Source organism: Brachycentrus maculatus, unplaced genomic scaffold (assembly GCF_059751285.1).
Source record: "Brachycentrus maculatus isolate JH-2025_06_01 unplaced genomic scaffold, ASM5975128v1 h1tg000077l, whole genome shotgun sequence".
Classification (NCBI taxonomy): Eukaryota; Metazoa; Arthropoda; class Insecta; order Trichoptera; family Brachycentridae; genus Brachycentrus; species Brachycentrus maculatus.
In genome coordinates this window covers 302,501-316,346 of record NW_028280831.1, presented here as the reverse complement: position 1 = coordinate 316,346, position 13,846 = coordinate 302,501, and the positions used below count along the sequence as shown (strand labels likewise).

The 13,846-nt window shown below is 32.3% G+C and overlaps 1 protein-coding gene across 6 annotated transcripts in view; it reads left to right on the top strand.

The window, feature by feature from the left end:
* The first annotated feature begins 329 nt into the window (after positions 1–329).
* The window catches only part of LOC148311069 (poly(ADP-ribose) glycohydrolase-like), a 24,333-nt gene continuing 10,816 nt past the window's right edge, over positions 330–13,846 (top strand). For 4 of the 6 annotated variants that reach the window (XM_088257266.1, XM_088257265.1, XM_088257263.1 and 1 more), the window contains exons 1-13: positions 330–544; positions 2,368–2,427; positions 2,848–2,910; positions 3,395–3,579; positions 4,351–4,500; positions 5,390–5,496; positions 6,527–6,670; positions 6,755–6,834; positions 8,433–8,598; positions 9,434–9,564; positions 10,289–10,476; positions 11,511–11,748; positions 13,694–13,791. In XM_088257266.1, the coding sequence (XP_088113392.1) occupies positions 517–544; positions 2,368–2,427; positions 2,848–2,910; positions 3,395–3,579; positions 4,351–4,500; positions 5,390–5,496; positions 6,527–6,670; positions 6,755–6,834; positions 8,433–8,598; positions 9,434–9,564; positions 10,289–10,476; positions 11,511–11,748; positions 13,694–13,791 (1,638 nt within the window). In that variant the 5' untranslated portion in view covers positions 330–516. Of the gene's footprint in view, positions 545–2,367; positions 2,428–2,612; positions 2,771–2,847; positions 2,911–3,394; positions 3,580–4,350; positions 4,501–5,389; positions 5,497–6,526; positions 6,671–6,754; positions 6,835–8,432; positions 8,599–9,433; positions 9,565–10,288; positions 10,477–11,510; positions 11,749–11,992; positions 12,018–13,693; positions 13,792–13,846 lie in introns of those variants that run through there. The other 2 variants (XM_088257268.1, XM_088257264.1) reach the window with 2 other exon arrangements.

Below are 13,846 nucleotides of genomic sequence, written 5' to 3'. Positions count from 1 at the left end.
TATAACATGTACGACGAAGACACAATTTTGACCCCCATATTCCTTTTTTCGTTCAAAAGTAATTCGCTAACACCGAGTACAAGCACCATCAAGCCAGTCGTTTGTCATATGAATAAAGTCGAATTACAATTTTTGGACAAACTTATTGGAGATGCTAAACGGATTTTGAAAATACTAAAAAGTTACCTACAGAAATAAATAAACCGTTCTAGAACCTGGAATAGAACTGAAATTGTATATTGAATGATCATTTTGTGAACGCTTTGACTGACTGAACACATGCCCATATCCCACATCTATTCATGTATTTTTATTCGTCTATGGTTTTTGAATATGTCATTTTCTACATTTTCAAATGTTAGTTTTTCGACGATTGTCTATTTTCGTTAAGTTTTGTGTACAAATATCTGCCACAAATTTAGAAATCGACACACGCCAATAGGTTTCTTATTCAACTTTCGATTTTAATGACAATAATTCGCACGTGTTTGTTGCTTAAATCAAGAAAATTATAGTATGAAAAACTTTAAGCAAAAAACATCAGGTTAGATCAAAAGATATAAATTTTATATACATTTATACATTTATGAAGATTAGGATGCGTTTAAAGATAGTGTTAATGCAAAATTTGTCATTTATGATTTGATTGATTAAAAAATACTGGGAATTAAAATCGGCATACATGTCATTACTGGTTTATTTATTGTTTTATCTTATCACGGTTCACAATTACTTAAGGCCACCTCTCAAATTGTCTGTTCATATAATTACACGTAAAAATATTTTTAAAGAATATAAGGTGAAGGCACCAAAAAGCAGCAGGCAAAGGATTTTCTTCTCCATCATTTAATTACTATTTATTGGCGCCTTCACCCAAAAAATTCATTTGTAGATAACATTTTTATATCTTTAAGGCGTATACTCATTTTTATATTGTGTACAGTGTCATTTTAAATAATTTGTTTATTGAAGTTGTGGGATTTTCAAAAGTAAAAGTGCGTATCTTTGAATTTTTATTATTAAATTTTTACTTGTTTAACAGTTATTAGTTTAAAAAAGTAAATACTATCATTCTGAAGTGAATGAGGGGAATTTATCTTTCTACATTTTAGAGGTATTTAGTTTCACTACATGTAAGAAAGAAATGAATTTAAAAATTACGCAAACCTTTATTTTGAGTGAAATTTTATTTTGGCACAAACATTTGAATTAATTAAATATTATTTTTTTCTTGTAATATGATCAATCCTATTGTTGTTGTTGGATTACTCATTATTTTTTACAATAACACATTGTTGTCGGGCAGTTTTTTCATCAACCAACTAATTAGGGTCTTATACTAATCACAAGTAACCGCAAACCCAATTCTAATCTGTACAATATTTTTTGACGCCTCTTGCTCTCTACCAACCGTATGCAAAAGACGCTATTAAGCGCTACCCGCAAACAATGTGTTAAAATAACATATGGTAAAATATTCAACTGGGAAAAAAACATATTTTATTTTTAGGTAAAAATTGTATGCATAATTATGTTATATCCGCCCTTAGAGCATAACCTACGCTCAACATTATTATACGCAATTCATTTTCATTATCATTGATGACCATCCGCTTTATTCATTAATTGGTCTTCAAAAGAAAACCAATTAAATTAATTGCAACGAAAAACGCAACATCAATTTGTTCTCTATTATCAACTAACTTATGGATCACTTGATCCCGAGTTGTTCTATATTGATCTTCTACAAATAGCGTATTCCATCAATCTGTTATTTATTTTTATATTTTACTTTTTTTTTACCATACTAAAACTTCACTGAGCACATTAATTTACATTATTTATTGATTTATTTTTTGCTTAAATTTTACTTTGTAAATACCACTATTAAATTTATTAGTTATTTATTTATTACTACTCAAAATCTATCGTGATACGTGTTTCGATGCATTTTCAAACACCGAAAATAGTGCGGAATGCATCGAAATATTACCACAAAGTGACTGCAGAATCGATCTATGAAATTGTTAAACTAATCTACTGCTTTGATGAGGTGTCCATCTCAATTCAGTTCTCTCAACCCAAATTTTTTCAGTTTCAGTTCTCTCAAGCCATTTTTTTTACAACTAATTGGCTTTTCACAATATTTTTAGTATCTTTTCTAATGAAAAGTAGGTTAATACATATTCTCAGAGCAATGTTTACATATATACTTTGACTAACCTAGTCCAAATGTGAATCTATGACAATTCCTGAATATTTAGTATTATCAACAAATTGTAATTGAAACAAATTGTAACGTAATGAATTATTTATTGTATATTTTATCTTTAATGTGAATCTGATTCCCTTGTTTGTTTGTTTCAGATAATCGTAAAAGTTGTGCTGGAAATATTTATAGTAATTCAAGATTACAAGATAATTCACGTATGGAAAAAAATATTAAAATAAATATTACATTTTAACAATAAAATCACAATGCTTCATTTTTATCATTTCCATAGCTTCAAAAATTTTGGATGAATTTTATTTCTGAATATTTACTTTTGCAAAACAAAGATTACTTTTAGCGAAACTATAAAATTATAGCTTAATGGGGATAATAAGTCATATAAAACCCAGCTTTTTATTCACAATATGTGCAAAAACAATGAATCTTTCAATTTTATAAATTACTTACCCCTTCACTAAACCATGTTGCTAATTTGCCATAAATAGAAAAAAGCTACTAGGATGTTTTTGGTTGCGAGAGCGATGAAACCAGTCATTAGTAAGCAGATCAAAGTAAAACTTATAATTTAATAAATGTTATGTACATATTAATTTTTTTTATTAATTGCTTTTTAGATGCTAAAAGACACTGTCTACTAAGTAATCTGGCGCAAAGAGCTCAAGTGCCAATGGATACAGGTAAATAATAAATATTTAATGTTATCAATGAAACTAATTTAATTACCCTATGGCATGATCAATAACATTGTCAATGTTTCCGCGAATGTTGCACGGGTTATTCAAGTGATGATCGCCTGCAATTTTTCATTGGCTGAAAATTATTTTAATTTTGATTGATGACAATATTTTTGCTCCCCACATTTTGACTATGGTGGCAAAGCAGCTGTCAGTCTTGTAAAATAAATTTAAAAAAACATTTACTCATCAACTCATAGGCACTTTCATATGTAAAATGTGAAATCGCTAGACACTGTCATATCACCTGATAGTATGAGACTAGAGTAGCAACGACCAAAAGGTGCTGACCTGAGGAAAGAATAGAAGTTATGCCACCATTGGAGTAATGACTGCAGCGATAAACTCCATGCTATGTTGCACGACAAGGGAATATTGACCCCAGCATATTTCATTTATCCACCAAAGATACAATGTTCATTTGCAGGCGGACATGGAGGAGGCCCTTTGGAGGAAAATGCTATGGATTTCCTTTTCGATGGAGACTCTGCGCTCTTTTACCCTTGTCCGACTATGGATCAACCCCCTCAGCCCATTCCGGGGATTGATGTATGGGACAAGGATCACGTGCGGATGCCATTTTCTGAGCAAAATGTTTATCCTAGGAAAATGGTTAGTATACTTTTGTCATAATTTCAATGTGTCTAAATGTTTGTTCACAAATCTGGCTTTATAATTTTTTTTAAGGTGGGAGTTGCATTTACAAGGTTTGTTTCTTCTTGTAAGTGATTTTTTTACACTAATATTTATTCAATTTTACCCTGGACTGGTACCTGAAGAGAAGGGATGATCACCTTTCTTTCATGTGTTAACGATCAAGATAACACTGCGTTTATATGATGCAGTGCCCTATGCACCATCAGGTGTGGATGAGGGTTTGAATATGAATTACTATAAATAGAGTTATTTATATTGATATTTCAACATAGTTGAAGAAGAATATGAAAGTCTGGGTATCTACAGGGCTTAAGATCTCGGCTGTCCAAACTCAAAACACAGTAAGGTACATTTTTTGTAGTACTTTTTTTTGCATTTTTTGGATGAAGTAGATTCTACTAAGTCCAAAAATGCAAAAAAACGTATCACAAAAAAAATGTCCCTTACTGTGTTTTAAGTTTGGAGAGCCGATCTGTCATAGGCTGGTTTTAAGTGATCAATTTATACATGTGTAACATTTACCATTCTACCCATGATTGACAACCGCACTACTCAAATTTAGGAAATTATATTAATGCTTCAATTGTCATAGTCTTACATGCTAGTTCTCAGCACCATAACATATGGAGTTGGTTGTGTTTCTTGACGAATTGAATTGTGTACTTTTTATTTAATATAAATATAATGTATTTTAATACCTTGTACTAAGCAAATAAAATTTTTCAGGATGATTCCACAACTGTTGTTAATAGATGGTGCCTGATATGTGAAGCATTAACTTCTAAAATTGAGAATTGTGAAGATTTGGAAAATGCTGTTTTCCAATATAACTACAATCCGTGTGGTTTTTTTGCTTTACGTAAGCTTTTTGATGAGGTAATAATAAATAATCATATTTGTAAATGTATGTTTTTATTTATTTTTGTTCTTATGATGCACACAAATATTTCAATTCAACACTATTTTCAGGCAAGCTGAACTATCTTGTGTTTGAAAATAACGGCCAAGTTGTGGCAGAGTGGGGTCGCTCTCTCGGTCTGTGACGCTAACTACGGGACTATAGCCCGGGACTGCATCCCAATTTTGTTTTTACAAATCAAAGCATTAATTAAAATGCCAATGATTTTAACAACAGAAGTACCTATAATAATAACATGAATTAATTATATTTTTGTAATGATTTCTCCTGTTAACACACTTCGGACGGGAAAGGTATTTCTATCCTTTCGGTCGATTCATACATAAGGATGGAAAGGGTATTTTTACTTTTTGCACCGGCCTCATTTCAAAGGCAGAAAAGAAGGAATTATCTAATGTTTTTGTATGAATATTATATTCTAGTCTCTTTGTTAAGGTCTTAACTATATGTATATTATTATCAAATCCCGTTGCCAGCATAAAAATATCCATCCGAAATGTGTTAATATTATATGTTGCTGAATTCAAATATTAGATAAAAGTAAAACATCGCAAAAAAAACCTGAACAAAACTATTTTTCTGACTTATGCAGTTTATTTTTATGTATTTTCTTTAAAGGTGGAGACTGACCGGAGTCATTTCGTCGTAACGTGTTACGTTACAATGCGAGCATTCGTATAGTTAGTACAGAGTCCCGAGTGCTCCATCCGAAGTCGGATACTCGCCGCGAACGACGTTATGACGTAACATTACGATGAAATGCTACAGTCAGTCCCCACCTTTAGATATTAGTAGATAATATCAGTACTTTGTCACCATTATTTATTAATGATGAAATGTTTTCAGTTGGAAGAAGAGGAAAGTAATCATTTCTTTAATCACACACTTCCAGCCATGATAAAGTTGGCTTTGGATTTACCCAACTTAGTGCCAGCTCCGATACCATTATTGAGGTAAATGTTGTTTTATTGGGATCGGGGGAACATACAACAACGCTTTGAATCCTATCAAAATAGTTCAGAGAACAATCATTTAAAAAAAATAAACTTATCCAACAAGATTATTACTTCAAGTCCCTTAAGTAGAAACTATTTTTTTTTTAAAAAACAGCAATTTTTCAACTATTAAAAGGTGATAAGTATTTGAATCTGAAGAAAAGTTCATCTTTGAGATTCCAAAATGATCCTCTCCAAGAGCTTACTCTCTTTTTTTGGAAAGGAACAGCGTAACTAGTTAATTAACGACCCTAATTATATTTTCACAGTCTGCCGCCCGACCCTCAGTATACTTAGCACATGTAACCGCAAACCTAATTCCGATCTGTACAATGTTTTTTGGCGTCTCTCACGCTCTACCAAGAGCTAACAAATGGAAATCTTATAAGCTTCTGCCACTCTCTACCACTAGTAAATTAATACACTTATAAGTGTTTCCCGCAAACAATGCGCTAGGATATGTTAAAAGTAGAAATTGTTAACAAATGGATTTAATTTGAATCTTTTTTGTAACTATATTAAATAAATGAAAAATTAAATATGCATGATAATCTTAGTCTAAGCGATATTGCTCAAAGATCAGGAAACTCAACCTGCAGTAGAAATTTGATAAAGTTGTGAAATTTGTGTTGGTTTCAGACAGAATGTAAAAAGAACAACTCTTCAACTTTGTACATATGTGCAAACAATTGTTTTCACATTTCTTACACATTAGAAATAATAGGCAATGAATTTGTTATATTTTTTATTATTATTATTGTGTCGGGCTGTGGTCCCGTGGTTAGTGTCGCGGTCTCTTAAGTCAAGTAAGAGTTTCCCGGTTCGAACCCACTCTACCACAATTTGTTGCCTATTTCTAATAATGAGCCGCTTAGGCTCACAGATATAGTATGAAATTGAAATATTTGTGTAAATAATAAAAACACAAATATTACTCTTTAAAAAAAATAAATTGTATTATTGTTTTTAAAATTGCAAAATATTTCAGGAAAAACAGGAATATGTCGGTGTCCCTTTCTCAGCAACAGATTGCATCGTTATTAGCAAATGCATTTTTATGCACTTTTCCTAGAAGAAACTCCAATAGAGATGGTTCGGAGTTTAGCAATTTTCCTTTTATAAACTTTCAAAGGTATCGCATGCGCTTTTTTACTTAATGAAATGTTTAAATACTTAAAGAAATATTTGCGTCATACCAATTGGGACTTATTTTCAGGTTGTTTACTATTGATTCGCCTACCGGGATACAGAAAATAAAATGTATATGTCATTACTTCAGAAGAGTTACAAGTAACGGTAAGAATTAAAATAATAAAAAAAAACTTTTATACTAACCTTAAGTCTTGAAAAATTATAATTTTGCTTTTGTGGTATGGTAGTAAGCAATTCACATAGCTCGATACCAACATTTTTTCTTTTCTATTGTCATTTTAAACATATTACCTAGTATATATGTATAATAGGTGGCTGTCGCGCTTCTAGCTGTCACATATTTACAACTGCTTTTGTTGGAGTTGATAGTCGTGCGTCGAGGTGTTCCTAGTATATCAGTCACAGGTACAAGTACTATGATACGTCAAGAGATCATTATATCATGATACTTGTATGGAGCTGTAATACGTTCGATATACTAGCCACTAGCCACTAGTCGAATCTCACAAATCTGTTTCAAACCAATATAACCAGCGATAGCATTGTCACTCATAAAACATAAAACTAATTTTAGCTTATCAATGCATTGTCGGTCAGTCCTTTTGCATTGTATTTTGTAAAGCTTTCTCTTTCTTAGTCTATTGGTTTATTAGAAATAAATGATGAAAAGAGACAAATACACACGTCTATGTCAGTCATGGCGTGTTAAATATCGCTCGGCTCATGACTTACCGGGTTCGGAAATATCCGGAGATACGAAGTATCACAGATATTCCGATATTGTTTAGTAAATAGATATTTTTTTAAACATTCCCGTTTATTTCCCGCTCTGTCAGAACGTGGAAATGAAGCGCGTACAAGTGAAGTTTGGAGATATTTTTATGTGCTTTCTGAAGCAAACAAATTAGCAGTGCACATAATATGCAAACAAAAACTATACTTCAAAACAAGTGTTTCTAATTTAAAGAAACATTTGAAATGTAAGCGTTTTGAAATGGTACGCAGAATCATTTAGCGTACCGCGGCGGCGCATAGTACAAGATACGAGGAGCATGAACCAGAGTCTGGTTACCAGACTAGTATCTGGTAACAGGTACCGTATCCTGGCATGGTGATATCGGTAATAGCGGATATCGCTAAGTTGCAGTCTAAACACACCACTAGTCGTGCGTCTTTATTAATACAATTTCCATAGTGCTTATGTGGGACGCGTATATGTTGCACTTCGGTGCAACATATACGCTTAGTATACGGTTAGTCGGTTGTCTTATTCAGTGAGTTAGACTGTTATTACACATTACTCTAGTGCAAGTTACTGATAAGCTGATATAGCGTATTTTAAAAAATTATTGTCCAAAGCACCACAAATTACAGGTTATGTTCTGCCAAAATGCTATAGATAAAAATACCAGGTTGAAGAAATATGCTGTGTGGATATTTTGATATTCATACATCTTTTTTTCTCTTGTTTTATTTGAACAATATTTTCCTTTCCAAATTATACAGGCTTGACATAAATAATAGGGAATTTTTGGAGCGACAAACACGAAACATGAAAGTAGAATGAATCAAAGCTTATTAATAAATAATAAAAAAATGATAACTAGAATGCTAACTATCTAAGCACTAATCTAAAAATTATAATTTATAATAATACACACATATAATGTAATCAATTAAATATTTCAAGTTAAATTTATTGCAGAAGAACCTTTTGAGCATTGAATAAACAATTGTTTTAGTTCCTTGTGGTGTCCTTACATTTACACGCGTAATGGTGAAACCTGAAGATTGTCCCAACTGGGCGTCACGAAGAAAGTCAATATCTTCCATTCCGATACACGTTGAAGCTGAAGGTACGATTGAAGATAATGGAAAGGGTATGTTGCAGGTGGATTTTGCCAACAAGTAAGTTTAATCTATGCACATTCAAAATGTTTTGTATCAGAATAAATCAGCAAACATTGCTTTACTTAACCTGTTAACCGAGCATTGTGAGATCAAAATCTACATATGATTGGATAGAAGTACTATCCAATCATATATATTGTACCCTTGGATGAATGGGATTTGTTTTTTCATTAAACAAATGTGTCATTGGTACATGTATTGACATGAACTGAAGACACGGAGCAAATCAGTTGCGCTTCGCTATTGTGTGTGGTATGCATGTACTTGTTAGGCGGTGACATGTATGTATTTACACTTCCTACTTTCATATTATATTCAGTTTATTTTCTATACTTTTTACATTTGAAACCTTTTTATTTAGTATCTATCGAAATAGGCAAAAGCTATTCAAGCGACATCAGCGACAAAGTCAATATACCAGCAGGTAGAAAAAGGAGACAAATTCTGATTACTTTTGTTTATTTTTTTGTAATTTTTTTTTCTTTACATTTATTATATTAAATAAATGAAAAAATATTTCTTTAAATTAATTTTAAGCATTGATAATTTTTTGTTGGGCCTTTCATATAATTAACAATCAACTTAACATTGCATCAATTTGATGCAGTTTTCTATTCACCGTTGGGCGCAGATAATGCTAAGAGGGAACACAGGTTTTTACTCCATACAACACAATTTTTGAGTTTTTGTTTTTTCTCCAGTATGGACTGAGTTTTTCGTTTCTTCATTAGACTAACCATTGCTAATTTTTGTCTTCTAATTCTTCCATCTAAGCTCATATCATACGATCCCTGTATCAAGAGATTTTAAAACATTTTAATATTTTATTTAGATACCTTGGTGGAGGTGTTCTAGGTCACGGATGTGTCCAGGAAGAAATAAGATTTGCCGTTTATCCAGAGTTACTTGTCTCCATGCTATTTACTGAGAAATTGGGTGATACAGAAGCTCTTTTAATGATTGGTGAGTAAACTTTTTGCTGTCTAATGTGTTAATTTATTTGGATTTGTTTCTTGATAAGAGAAACTAGATTTACATACTATTTTGGAACTTTTTAATTATTAATATATTGTTTACGGCGTGCACATATTTGTGCATTTCAGAAAACTTATGTTGCGCGGTGTGCACGTTTTTGTACATTTTGGTTACCTTCAAGTTCTTATACAAAAAAATATGCCTTAAATGACTAATTTCTTGTCATTTTTTTGCTGTGTGGCGGATAGGTGTCACTATAATCAAAAATATTATCGATTCTATTGTGCGCTTGTTAAATGTGACTAAAGAGTGCAGGTTCATCAAAAAAAAATAATTTCCTTAGTTATTAGTATTATTTTTTGACGTCTCAACAAAGATGAAAAAGAATATGGAAGTCTGGGCATTTACGGGGCTTACTACCGTCATAGGTTGGTTTAAGTGATCACTTTACACACGTGTAACATTCACCAATTCTACCCATGATTGACAACCCACACTAATCAAATTCTTGGAAGTTCTATATATATGATCCAATTTCGAAACATTGTGCTTGAATCACTAGAACTGCAATAGAGACATCTATTGTGAGATGAAAGAAGCTTTTTATCAACCAGAAACTCTTTCAATTGCATGTGAAGTTTGAATCCTAGATTATATACACATACAGAAGAAACGCCAGAAAATATCATTTTCATTTTATTATTTTTATTAGGTTGTGAACGCTACAGTATCTTCGAAGGTTATGCCGGCAGTTTCCGTTGGACGGGAAACCACGTTGACACGACTCCATTTGATTCAAATCACAGAAGAAGATGTGCAGTGCTAGCTATTGATGCTCTTTTCTTCAAAAATCCTAGTACTCAATATTTAGAGAAATCTATTCAAAGGGAGTTGAATAAGGTTTGTTTATATTTCTATTTGTTATCCAAGTATATACAATTGTGTAACTCGTCTATAGTATCTAATAAGATGTATGGGATTTAGCGTGTTCAGCTGTTTTATAATTGCTGTTACAGGACTCCTTTTCATTTGATTAAAAAAATTATGCAAATTAAAAATTACTAATTGAATTTAATAAATAAAATATGTAATATTTAAGTTATTACGTAAAGAAATATAAACATAGAAATAAAGAAAAAGATATATACGAGGCATGTTTTTAAAGTAAGCACCGTTTTGAAATTCTGCCGTGGCAGCGCTGCAGTCAGTGTCCCGCGCATGTGTTTTATGTACCAACATCTGTCGACAAGCACAGAAGTATGATTTACATTTACTTTTGCGTATTTAAGGTGCCTCCGCTAATATAGAATCCCGCCGATTGTCAAATGCCAATCGAACTTAAGATCTCATAGCATTATTTGGCTGGGAACAATTTGATCATCCACCATACAGCCCAGATCTAGCAGCCAGTGAATGCCACTTGTTTCTGCATCTTGGAGGTCAGTGCCACGATGATGACGATAGCCTAAACAGGCGGCAAACTTCTATCGCAACGGAATACAAAAGCTTGTAGTTCGATATGACAAGTGTATTAGTGAAAAAGTAAATAAAAGTGGTTTTACATGTAAAAATAATATTTTTACAAAAAGGTTACTCGTTTTTTTCAATATCAATACGGTACTTCCTTAAAACATGACTCGTATATAAAAAAAGTGGGAATACCCTCTAATTCTAATAAAAACAGGATATCCTCCTTGAAATGTGACCTAGCAAACCAATTTCTCTTCTCTTTCAATAGTTTATTGGTTCTCATGATACATGTGTTACTTAACAGGTGGACTAGCTTAGAATGCGTCCCGATAGTTTCCAACTCTAGAAAGACATTCGCAATATCTATGCGGATAGTGGGAGTAGGCTGGGTTAGTTTGGTTAGGTTACACTTAATCACACTTACCATGAAATAATTTTATTTATGTTATTTTAATTTTTCTCAGGCATGGGTCGGTTTTTCAGTAGAAAAGATCAACAATGGCACACGGCATCTCAAAGTTGCCACCGGTAACTGGGGTTGCGGGGCGTTCCAGGGCTCTGCTAAACTCAAGTCACTCCTGCAGCTTATGGCTTGCTGTGAAGCCGACATGAGTATGGTATATTACACATTCGGGGATAACAGTCTATCTGAAGAAATTTTTTACATGTACAAGTTTCTCTGTGAAAATAAGGTTTCGATTGGTAAGTACTATGAGACATTTTATTTTTCGCTTAAACCGCCAAGAAGTCCTTTTGATCAAATTATTTTTAACATGTTGACAGCCACTGCAATTTTCAGAATTCCAGTCTAAAAAGCCAATTTCATTTAATCATATTATAATATTAAAAACTCTAATTATGGTACATAATTATAATTTCCGTTAATTTATTAATAAATTTTCTGTTCATGTAAGCCAGCATTGATTTTTTGTTCTCTTTCCAGAAGCCATCTATCCATATTAGCATTGATATATCGCTCACTCCTTTTGACAACATCATAAATAAAAAAACTGGATTTTTCAGGAGAACGTTTTTAAAGTTTAAGAATATAATACAAAGCATCAAAAATAAATATCAAGCCACTTATTGAACTTTTTACTGTGCAACAGATCCTTTAGGTAAAACCTGAATGTATTTGAAAATTATTTAGTTTACATATTAAAAAAAATAATTAAACAATATCTTTTCTCCAAAATGCAAAAACAACACTTTCTGCCCCGTAGCGGGTAAATATTAAGTTAAAAATATGCTGCTTTTCCTGGGATAAAGTACATTTTCTGGGCATTCCGAAAACATGCATAACTGAAAATTGACGATTTTTGATACATGACGTTGTTGAAAGGAGTGAGCGATATGTACTAGGAATTTTATCTTTACTGCTTGAATATGGCAAGTAAATACATTACGAGATAACTCATAGTCTGCGTCCTAGGAAATAATGCAATCTAAGAGTCATCTCATAGTTGGCAGTCAACGTGTTAACTTTTATTTAAATCGTATATGTAGAGGGATGGAGCTATGATTTGATCGGCATTTTGTAAGCTTGTGTGCGAATTCAAGACTGTTACCTCAGTTATATGCATTTGTTTTCAAATATCCAATACATGTTAACAGTTAGAGGTCAAACATATGCCATACCTGTGAATGTATGTAGAAAAATGATTTTAAAAAAGAAAAATATTCGTGTTATTATTATATATACAAATTTCAATTTTATTGTGGTAGAGTGGGTTTGAACCCGAAAATTGTGACTAATCAGACACTAATCACGGGACCACAACCCACCTAGTAAAAGTTAATAAAACTTTTTGTTGTTGTAGTTAAACCTTATAATAATATATTTTCCTACCAACATTTTGGGGACCTTTGCAGATTGCAGAACCTTTTCTGGGTACTTAATTATTTAGTTAAAAAAAAAACTAATCGTCAAAAAACTTAAGTCAATCATGGGTAGAATTGGTAAATATTACAAATGTGTAAAGTGATCACTTAAACCAGCCTATGACAATCGTAAGCCCCGTTAATGTCCAGACTTCCATATTTCTTCTTCATCTATGTTGAGATGTCAAAAAAAACATTAGAGAAAATCCAGATTTGTGAACAAGTATTTGGACACACTCAAAATGTTGTATATATTATTACATGGTTTCAACAATAATAACAAAAAATGTCTATTATTGATGTTCCTGTAAAATGAGTTTATTACCTACCCGAAATGAGTTTTGTACAAATCTCATGGGAATCTTAATGGCATGTACCTGAATATTTTACAAATAAATAAAATTGAAAATAAAATCTTCTGCTTAAGCAGTGTTTTTTTTTGCTATCAAAAATCATTTAGGTGTAAAGACATCTTCTTCTTCTTACCCTTATCCGCACCCAATGGTGCATAGGGCACTGCATCGTATTGACGCAGTGTTACGTTGATCGTTACTTGCATGAAGGCAAGGTGATCACACCTGGGCCTCAGTCCAGGGTAATATGAAATAAATATTATAGTTTAAAATCACTAATATTTATTTTCAACTCCCCCTGGGAATCGAACCTTGGATCTCCAGCACGGTAGCTAGACATGCTAACTATTACACCACGTAGGCAGACAAAGGTAAAGTCAGAGTTGTGATAAATATTTTTCTTGATTTTCCAGGGACTCTCTATCAACATTTAATATCTTTTGATAAATCTCAATACCATGACGACAAGTTGTACGAATACATAAAGAATCGGATCACTGGGCATTCTATGGTAAAACGTATTTCATTCTGTATTGTTTTTAAAAATGACTAACTTTTTGTATCAT